At 41.3% G+C, this 11,132-nt stretch overlaps 1 protein-coding gene across 1 annotated transcript in view; it reads left to right on the top strand.

Moving 5' to 3' along the window:
- The window catches only part of LOC124009465 (piezo-type mechanosensitive ion channel component 2-like), a gene marked incomplete at its 5' end in the record, with an annotated part of 249,921 nt that overhangs the window by 205,532 nt on the left and 33,257 nt on the right, over nucleotides 1–11,132 (top strand). Inside the window, 2 exon segments of the mRNA XM_046321275.1 lie at nucleotides 4,162–4,420; nucleotides 7,908–8,090. Of these exon segments, the coding sequence (XP_046177231.1) occupies nucleotides 4,162–4,420; nucleotides 7,908–8,090 (442 nt within the window).

Below are 11,132 nucleotides of genomic sequence, written 5' to 3'. Positions count from 1 at the left end.
TGAGTTGAAGGGGTTTAATGGCACAGGCAGGGAGCCCAGCCAACAGCGAGTTGCAGTAATCCAGACGGGAGATGACAAGTGCCTGGATTAGGACCTGCGCCGCTTCCTGTGTGAGGCAGGGTCGTACTCTGCGGATGTTGTAGAGCATGAACCTACAGGAACGGGCCACCGCCTTGATGTTGGTTGAGAACGACAGGGTGTTGTCCAGGATCACGCCAAGGTTCTTGGCGCTCTGGGAGGAGGACACAATGGAGTTGTCAACCGTGATGTGAGATCATGGAACGGGCAGACCTTCCCCGGGAGGAAGAGCAGCTCCGTCTTGCCGAGGTTCAGCTTGAGGTGGTGATCCGTCATCCACACTGATATGTCTGCCAGACATGCAGAGATGCGATTCGCCACCTGGTCATCAGAAGGGGAAAGGAGAAGATTAATTGTGTGTCGTCTGCATAGCAATGATAAGAGAGATCATGTGAGGTTATGACAGAGCCAAGTGACTTGGTGTATAGCGAGAATAGGAGAGGGCCAAGAACAGAGCCCTGGGGACACCAGTGGTGAGAGCGCGTGGTGAGGAGACAGATTCTCGCCACGCCACCTGGTAGGAGCGACCTGTCAGGTAGGACGCAATCAAGCGTGGGCCGTGCCGGAGATGCCCAACTCGGGAGAGGGTGGAGAGGAGGATCTGATGGTTCACAGTATCGAAGGCAGCCGATAGATCTAGAAGGATGAGAGCAGAGGAGAGAGAGTTAGCTTTAGCAGTGTGGAGCGCCTCCGTGATACAGAGGAGAGCAGTCTCAGTTGAATGACTAGTCTTGAAACCTGACTGATTTGGATCAAGAAGGTCATTCAGAGAGAGATAGCGGGAGAGCTGGCCAAGGACGGCACGTTCAAGAGTTTTGGAGAGAAAAGAAAGAAGGGATACTGGTCTGTAATTGTTGACATCGGAGGGATCGAGTGTAGGTTTTTCAGAAGGGTGCAACTCTCGCTCTCTTGAAGACGGAAGGGACGTAGCCAGCGGTCAGGGATGAGTTGATGAGCGAGGTGAGGTAAGGGAGAAGGTCTCCGGAAATGGTCTGGAGAAGAGAGGAGGGGATAGGGTCAAGCGGGCAGGTTGTTGGGCGGCCGGCCGTCACAAGACGCGAGATTTCATCTGAGAGAGAGGGAGAAAGAGGTCAGAGCACAGGGTAGGGCAGTGTGAGCAGAACCAGCGGTGTCGTTTGACTTAGCAAGCGAGGATCGGATGTCGTCGACCTTCTTTTCAAAATGGTTGTGAAGTCATCTGCAGAGAGGGAGGAGGGGGGAGGGGCGGAGGATTCAGGAGGGAGGAGAAGGTGGCAAAGAGCTTCCTAGGGTTAGAGGCAGATGCTTGGAATTTAGCGTGGTAGAAAGTGGCTTTAGCAGCAGAGACAGAGGAGGAAAATGTAGAGAGGAGGGAGTGAAAGGATGCCAGGTCCGCAGGGAGGCGAGTTTTCCTCCATTTCCGCTCGGCTGCCCGGAGCCCTGTTCTGTGAGCTCGCAATGAGTCATCGAGCCACGGAGCGGGAGGGAGGACCGAGCCGGCCTGGAGGATAGGGGACATAGAGAGTCAAGGGATGCAGAGAGGGAGGAGAGGAGGGTTGAGGAGGCAGAATCAGGAGATAGGTGGGAGAAGGTTTGAGCGGAGGGAAGAGATGATAGGATGGAAGAGGAGAGAGTAGCGGGGAGAGAGAGCGAAGGTTGGGACGGCGCGATATCATCCAGTAGGGGCAGTGTGGGAGGTGTTGGATGAGAGCGAGAGGGAAAAGGATACAAGGCAGTGGTCGGAGACTTGGAGGGAGTTGCAATGAGGTTAGTGGAAGAACAGCATCTAGTAAAGATGAGGTCGGCGTATTGCCTGCCTTGTGAGTAGGGGGGAAGGTGAGAGGGTGAGGTCAAAAGAGGAGAGGAGTGGAAAGAAGGAGGCAGAGAGGAAAGAGTCAAAGGTAGACGTGGGGAGGTTAAAGTCGTCCAGAACTGTGAGAGGTGAGCCGTCCTCAGGAAAGGAGCTTATCAAGGCATCAAGCTCATTGATGAACTCTCCGAGGGAACCTGGAGGGCGATAAATGATAAGGATGTTAAGCTTGAAAGGGCTAGTAACTGTGACAGCATGGAATTCAAAGGAGGCGATAGACAGATGGGTAAGGGGAGAAAGAGAATGACCACTTGGGAGAGATGAGGATCCCGGTGCCACCACCCCGCTGACCAGACGCTCTCGGGGTGTGCGAGAACACGTGGGCGGACGAAGAGAGAGCAGTAGGAGTAGCAGTGTTGTCTGTGGTGATCCATGTTTCCGTCAGTGCCAAGAAGTCGAGGGACTGGAGGAGGCATAGGCTGAGATGAACTCTGCCTTGTTGACCGCAGATTGGCAGTTCCAGAGGCTACCGGAGACCTGGAACTCCACGTGGGTCGTGCGCTGGGACCACCAGAGTAGGGTGGCCGCGGCCACGCGGTGAGGAGCGTTTGTATGGTCTGTGCAGAGAGGAGAGAACAGGGATAAACAGACACATAGTTGACAGGCTACAGAAGAGGCTACGCTAATGCAAAGGAGATTGGAATGACAAGTGGACTACACGTCTCGAATGTTCAGAAAGTTAAGCTACGTAGCAAGAATCTTATTGACTAAAATGATTAAAATGATACAGTACTGCTGAAGTAGGCCAGCTGGCAGTGGGTGCGTTGTTGACACTACACTAATCAAGTCGTTCCGTTGAGTGTAATAGTTTCTGCAGTGTTGCTATTCGGGGGCTAGCTGGCTAGCTAGCAGTGTTGTTTACGTTACGTTGCGTTAAAAGAACGACAATAGCTGGCTAGCGAACCTAGAAAATCGCTCTAGACTACACAATTATCTTTGATACAAAGACGGCTATGTAGCTAGCTAAGTAGCTAGCTACGATCAAACAAATCAAACCGTTGTACTGTAATGAAATGAAGTGAAAATGTGATACTACCTGTGAATGCGACCGGGTAGTTGAGTTCTATACAGAAGACGTTGGCTAGCGTTGGCTAGCTAGCAGAGTCACCTACGTTAAGGACGACAAATAGCTGGCTAGCTAACCTCGGTAAATTAAGATAATCACTCTAAGACTACACACTCTAAACCTAAACAACACAATTATCTTGGATACGATGATACGAAGACAGCAAAGGCAGCTATGTAGCTAGCTAACACTACACTAATCAAGTCGTTCAGTTGAGTGTAATAGTTTCTCCAGTGCAGCTAATCAGTGGACGTTAGCTAGCTAGCTAGTGAAGACTACGTTAGGACGGCGAAATACGATAATTACGCAATTATCTTTGATACAAAGACGGCTATGTAGCTAGCTGAGAAGAAATTGCTAAGATTAGACAAATCAAACCGTTGTGATATAATGAAATATAATGAAAAAGTTATACTACCCGCGGGAGCGAAGTGCAGATGCGACCACTCGCTCCAACCGGAACCGGAAGACCTACTACTACTACTACTACTACTACTACTTCTGCTACTGCTGCTACTACTACTACTACTTTTGCTACTACTACTACTACTACTACTACTACTTCTACTACTACTACTACTTCTACTACTTCTGCTACTACTACTTCTTTTGCTACTACTACTGATACTACTGCTACTACTACTACTACTGCTACTACTGCTGCTACTGCTACTACTTCTACTAGTACTGCTATTACTGCTACTGCTACTGCTACTACTGCTACTACTTCTGCTATTTCTACTACTACTGCTACTACTGCTACTTCTACTACTACTACTACTACTTCTACTATTGCTCAACTAGTGAGTGGACTCAACTACTAGCTTCTTGTGTTTTTGTTTAGCATTAAATGAGTCTAGACACAAGTCTATCTCTATCCTACCACAGTGTCCTCTATTTCTCTTTCTCTCTCTCTCTCTCTCTCTCTCTCTCTCTCTCTCCTCTCTATTTCTCTATTTCTCTATCTCTCGCTCTCACACTTTTTCTATCTACCACATCTCTCCCCCTTTCTCTGTCCCCCTCCTTAATTCTCAATCTCTCTCTCTCTCTCTCTCTCTCTCTCTCTCTCTCTCTCTCTCTCTCTCTCTCTCTCTCTCTCTCTCTCTCTCTCTCTCTCTCTCTCTCTCTCTCTCTCTCTCTCTCTCTCTCACCCCCACTCCCACATCAGGATGTTCCATGATGAGGAGCTAGAGCGGTCGGAGCGGTTCTATGTGGGCCAGCCCCTGGTGCTCCAGTTGGTCTACGCCCTGTATAACATGCTGGTGGCCCACTCTGAGATGGTGTGTTACCTAGTCATCATCCTCAACAACATGCTGTCAGCCTCCTGCGTCACCCTGGTCCTCCCCATCCTCATCTTCCTCTGGGCCATGCTGTCGGTACCTAGACCCAGTAAGAGGTTCTGGATGACTGCCATTGTATACACTGAGGTAATGGACAGTACATTAAGACGTATACTGCTACAGTAGAGGTTCTGTCTATGATAACCATTTGGTATTATTTATAGTATACAATCCTTTAGTCTAATGTGTTTGACTACTGGATGATTACAGGATTGTATTGGATATTATACTTTATACTGCAATTTGCTACTTAGAGTTCCTGCACATGAAACACATACAGTTCTACAGGTGTAGGATCTTAATTAGATTATTATTATTATTTTCTTTTACAATAAACCCTGTCAATGTCCATAGATTATAATCCAGATAATAGTTCACATTTACGGTTGCTGAAGCATTGTCTTCCTGCTGGTCAAATGAAGATACTGTATCTGTGTGGTCCATGACAGACACTGTCGAGTAAGAGGTTATATCTATCTGTGTAGCCCATGACAGACACTGTCGAGTAAGAGGTTATATCTATCTGTGTGGTCCATGACAGACACTGTCGAATACGAGATTATATCTATCTGTGTAGTCCATGACAGACACTGTCGAGTAAGAGGTTATATCTATCTGTTATATCTATCTGTGTGGTCTATGACAGACACTGTCGTGTAAGAGGTTATATCTATCTGTTATATCTATCTGTGTGGTCTATGACAGACACTGTCGAGTAAGAGGTTATATCTATCTGCGTAGCCCATGACAGATACTGTCGAGTAAGAGGTTATATCTATCTGTGTAGCCCATGACAGATACTGTCGAGTAAGAGGTTATATCTATCTGTGTAGTCCATGACAGACACTGTCGAGTAAGAGATTATATCGATCTGTGTGGTCCATGACACTGTCGAGTAAGAGATTATATCTATCTGTGTAGCCCATGACAGACACTGTCGAGTAAGAGGTTCTATCTATCTGTTATATCTATCTGTGTGGTCTATGACAGATACTGTCGTGTAAGAGGTTATATCTATCTGTTATATCTATCTGTGTGGTCTATAACAGATACTGTCGTGTAAGAGGTTATATCTATCTGTTATATCTATCTGTGTAGCCCAAGACAGATACTGTCGAGTAAGAGGTTATATCTATCTGTGTAGTCCATGACAGACACTGTCGAGTAAGAGATTATATCTATCTGTGTGGTCCATGACAGACACTGTCGAGTAAGAGATTATATCTATCTGTGTAGCCCATGACAGATACTGTCGAGTAAGAGGTTATATCTATCTGTGTAGCCCATGACAGATACTGTCGAGTAAGAGGTTATATCTATCTGTGTAGTCCATGACAGACACTGTCGAGTAAGAGATTATATCGATCTGTGTGGTCCATGACACTGTCGAGTAAGAGATTATATCTATCTGTGTAGCCCATGACAGACACTGTCGAGTAAGAGGTTCTATCTATCTGTTATATCTATCTGTGTGGTCTATGACAGACACTGTCGTGTAAGAGGTTATATCTATCTGTTATATCTATCTGTGTAGCCCATGACAGATACTGTCGAGTAAGAGGTTCTATCTATCTGTTATATCTATCTGTGTGGTCTATGACAGACACTGTCGTGTAAGAGGTTATATCTATCTGTTATATCTATCTGTGTAGCCCATGACAGATACTGTCGAGTAAGAGGTTATATCTATCTGTGTGGTCTATGACAGATACTGTCGAGTAAGAGGTTATATCTATCTGTTATATCTATCTGTGTGGTCTATGACAGATACTGTCGTGTAAGAGGTTATATCTATCTGTTATATCTATCTGTTATATCTATCTGTGTGGTCTATGACAGATACTGTCGTGTAAGAGGTTATATCTATCTGTTATATCTATCTGTGTGGTCTATGACAGATACTGTCGAGTAAGAGGTTATATCTATCTGTTATATCTATCTGTGTGGTCTATGACAGATACTGTCGTGTAAGAGGTTATATCTATCTGTTATATCTATCTGTGTGGTCTATGACAGATACTGTCGAGTAAGAGGTTATATCTATCTGTTATATCTATCTGTGTGGTCTATGACAGATACTGTCGTGTAAGAGGTTATATCTATCTGTTATATCTATCTGTGTAGCCCAAGACAGATACTGTCGAGTAAGAGATTATATCGATCTGTGTGGTCCATGACACTGTCGAGTAAGAGATTATATCTATCTGTGTAGCCCATGACAGACACTGTCGAGTAAGAGGTTCGATCTATCTGTTATATCTATCTGTGTGGTCTATGACAGACACTGTCGTGTAAGAGGTTATATCTATCTGTTATATCTATCTGTGTAGCCCATGACAGATACTGTCGAGTAAGAGGTTATATCTATCTGTGTGGTCTATGACAGATACTGTCGAGTAAGAGGTTATATCTATCTGTTATATCTATCTGTGTGGTCTATGACAGATACTGTCGTGTAAGAGGTTATATCTATCTGTTATATCTATCTGTGTCTATGACAGATACTGTCGTGTAAGAGGTTATATCTATCTGTTATATCTATCTGTGTAGCCCAAGACAGATACTGTCGAGTAAGAGGTTATATCTATCTGTGTAGCCCATGACAGATACTGTCGAGTAAGAGGTTATATCTATCTGTGTAGCCCATGACAGATACTTACTGTCGAGTAAGAGATTATATCTATCTGTGTAGCCCATGACAGACACTGTCGAGTAAGAGGTTATATCTATCTGTGTGGTTCATGACACTGTCGAGTAAGAGATTATATCTATCTGTGTAGCCCATGACAGACACTGTTGAGTAAGAGATTATATCTATCTGTGTAGCCCATGACAGATACTGTCGAGTAAGAGGTTATATCTATCTGTGTAGCCCATGACAGATACTGTCGAGTAAGAGGTTATATCTATCTGTGTAGCCCATGACAGATACTGACTGTCGAGTAAGAGATTATATCTATCTGTGTAGCCCATGACAGACACTGTCGAGTAAGAGGTTATATCTATCTGTGTGGTTCATGACACTGTCGAGTAAGAGATTATATCTATCTGTGTAGTCCATGACAGACACTGTCGTGTAAGAGGTTCTATCTATGCTTTATATATTCCTATTCATTCTATGATAGTTTACTTTACATTGCGGTATTAACTAATACTACATTAGTTTAATCTGTTGTATGTACACCATTGTAATCATTAGACTGGTACTTTCTATGGTTCTATACAATGACTGTCTCTATGTTTACACAAAGACCATGAAGCTCCTGAAATTAAGGAAAATATTTGTGGTTATATAATCCCCGACCTATGTCATTATTAACTAAACCAGCACACAATGTTTCTAGCTGGAGGATAATGTTTAGGCTCGGAGGCTGTGTCAGTGTGTGCTGTACTGATTCTAGGAAGTCTAGGATGACTTCTAGGCTACATTCTGTCAGTGATTAAAACGTCTGACCGATGCCGGTCCGAATGAAACATACATCCCCGCTTTTATTGATTGGACGGTCTGTCATATTGACATGAATAATTACCCTATAATGACGACATTACTGTCTGTTTATATCTTCCCTCCTAGGTCACCATCGTCATCAAGTATTTCTTCCAGTTTGGCTTTTTCCCCTTCAACCAGAACCCGAAGGTGGACGTGAATAAACCCTACCACCCTCCAAACATCATCGGAGTGGAGAAGAAAGATGGATACGTCGTCTATGACCTCATACAACTTCTGGCGCTCTTCTTCCACAGGTCCATCCTGAAGGTACGTCTCAGAGAGAGAGAGAGAGTGCTGATCTAGGATCAGTGTAGCCAATTTAGATTGTAGTGAGTCAGAACTCCATGGACAGGGAGGATCTGATCCGAGATCAGCACTCCTACTGTGAGACTCTTTGTGAATACGGGACCTGGATACTCCTGTTATTTAGCTGAGAAGCAGTGGGTTGTGATGAGTCTGTTCCAGCTGGCTGAGATACAGCTCTGGATTCTGTTGGTTGGAGCTTATTGTATGAATGTATTGTATAGTGTATTATATAGTTATAGTATAGTGTATAGGGTATAATATAAGGTATAGTATAGTGTATTATATAGTGTATAGTATATTATATAAGGTATAGTATAGTGTATAGTGTATAGTATATTATATAAGGTATGGTGTATAGTATATTATATAAGGTATAGTATAGTGTATAGTGTATTATATAAGGTATAGTGTATAATATAGTGTATTATATAAGGTATAGTGTATAGTATATTATATAAGGTATAGTATAGTGTATAGTGTATTATATAGTGTATAGTATAGTGTATAGTATATTATATAAGGTATAGTATAGTGTATAGTATATTATATAAGGTATAGTATAGTGTATAGTGTATTATATAGTGTATAGTATAGTGTATAGTGTATGATATAAGGTATAGTATAGTATATAGTATATTATATAAGGTATAGTATAGTGTATTATATAAGGTATGGTGTATAGTATATTATATAAGGTATAGTATAGTGTATAGTGTATTATATAAGGTATAGTGTATAATATAGTGTATTATATAAGGTATAGTGTATAGTATATTATATAAGGTATAGTATAGTGTATAGTGTATAGTATATTATATAAGGTATAGTGTATAGTATATTATATAAGGTATAGTATAGTGTATAGTGTATAGTATATGGTGTATAGTGAATGGTGTACAGTGTATTGTATAGTATAGTGCATAGTATAGTGTATGGTGTATAGTATAGTGTGTAGTGTATAGTGTATAGTATAGTGTGGTGTATAGAATAGCATATACAGTGGGACAAAAAAGTATTTAGTCAGCCACCAACTGTGCAAGTTCTCCCACTTAAAAATATGACAGAGGCCTGTAATTTTCATCATAGGTACACTTCAACTATGACAGACAAAATGAGAAAAAAATCTAGAAAATTATATTGTAGGATTTTTAATGAATTTATTTGCAAATTATGGTGGAAAATAAGTATTTGGTCACCTACAAACAAGCAAGATTTCTGGCTCTCACAGACCTGTGAGAGCCATAAGAAGAAGAAGAAGTTCATCTTTAAGAGGCTCCTCTGTCCTCCACTCGTTACCTGTATTAATGGCACCTGTTTGAACTTGTTATCAGTATAAAAGACACCTGTCCACAACCTCAAACAGTCACACTCCAAACTCCACTATGGCCAAGACCAAAAAGCTGTCAAAGGACACCAGAAACGAAATTGTAGACCTGCACCAGGCTGAGAAGACTGAAACTGCAATAGGTAAGCAGCTTGGTTATAGTTGAAGTGTACCTACGATGAAAATTACAGGCCTCTCTCATCTTTTTAAGTAGGAGAACTTGCACAATTGGTGGCTGACTAAATACTTTTTTGCCCCACTGTAGTATAGTGCAGTGTGTAGTATGGTGTATGGTGTATAGTGTATATTGTATAGTGTGTAATGTATAGTGTATAGTGTGGTGTATAGTGTATAGTGTGGTGTATAGTGTATAGTGTATAGTGTATAGTGTATAGTGTATAGTGTGGTGTATGGTGTATAGTGTATAGTGTATAGTGTATAGTGTATAGTGTATAGTGTATAGTGTATAGTGTATAGTGTATAGTGTATAGTGTATAGTGTATAGTGTGGTGTATGGTGTATAGTGTATAGTGTGGTGTATAGTGTATAGTGTATAGTGTATAGTGTATAGTGTATAGTGTGGTGTATGGTGTATAGTGTATGGTGTATAGTGTATAGTGTATAGTGTGGTGTATGGTGTATAGTGTATAGTGTATAGTGTATAGTGTGGTGTATAGTGTATAGTGTATAGTGTATAGTGTATAGTGTATAGTGTATAGTGTGGTGTATAGTGTATAGTGTATAGTGTGGTGTATAGTGTATAGTGTATAGTGTGGTGTATAGTGTATAGTGTATAGTGTATAGTGTATAGTATGGTGTATAGTGTATAGTGTATAGTGTATAGTGTGGTGTATAGTGTATAGTGTATAGTGTATAGTATGGTGTATAGTGTATAGTGTATAGTGTATAGTGTATAGTGTATAGTGTGTAGTATGGTGTATTGTATAGTATGGTGTATAGTGTATTGTATAGTATGGTGTATTGTATAGTATGGTGTATAGTGTATAGTGTATGGTGTATAGTATAGTGTATAGTGTATAGTGTATAGTGTATAGTGTGTAGTATGGTGTATTGTATAGTATGGTGTATAGTGTATAGTGTATGGTGTATAGTGTATAGTGTGTAGTATGGTGTATTGTATAGTATGGTGTATAGTGTATAGTGTATGGTGTATAGTGTATATTGTATGGTGTATAGTATAGTGTATAGTGTATATTGTATGGTGTATAGTATAGTGTATAGTGTACAGTGTATAGTGTGTAGTATGGTGTATTGTATAGTATGGTGTATAGTGTATAGTATAGTGTATTGTATAGTATGGTGTATTGTATAGTATGGTGTATTGTATAGTATGGTGTATAGTGTATAGTGTATGGTGTATAGTGTATATTGTATGGTGTATAGTATAGTGTATAGTGTATGGTCTATAGTGTATAGTGTATAGTGTATAGTGTGTAGTATGGTGTATTGTGTATAGTGTATGGTGTATAGTGTATATTGTATGGTGTATAGTATAGTGTATAGTGTATATTGTATGGTGTATAGTATAGTGTATAGTGTATAGTGTATAGTGTGTAGTATGGTGTATTGTATAGTATGGTGTATAGTGTATAGTATAGTGTATTGTATAGTATGGTGTATTGTATAGTATGGTGTATAGTGTATAGTATGGTGTATAG

This window comes from Oncorhynchus gorbuscha, linkage group LG22 (assembly GCF_021184085.1).
Source record: "Oncorhynchus gorbuscha isolate QuinsamMale2020 ecotype Even-year linkage group LG22, OgorEven_v1.0, whole genome shotgun sequence".
NCBI classification, from domain to species: domain Eukaryota; kingdom Metazoa; phylum Chordata; class Actinopteri; order Salmoniformes; family Salmonidae; genus Oncorhynchus; species Oncorhynchus gorbuscha.
Note: the sequence above shows the minus strand (reverse complement) of the source record. Positions and strands in the feature narration are given on the sequence as shown.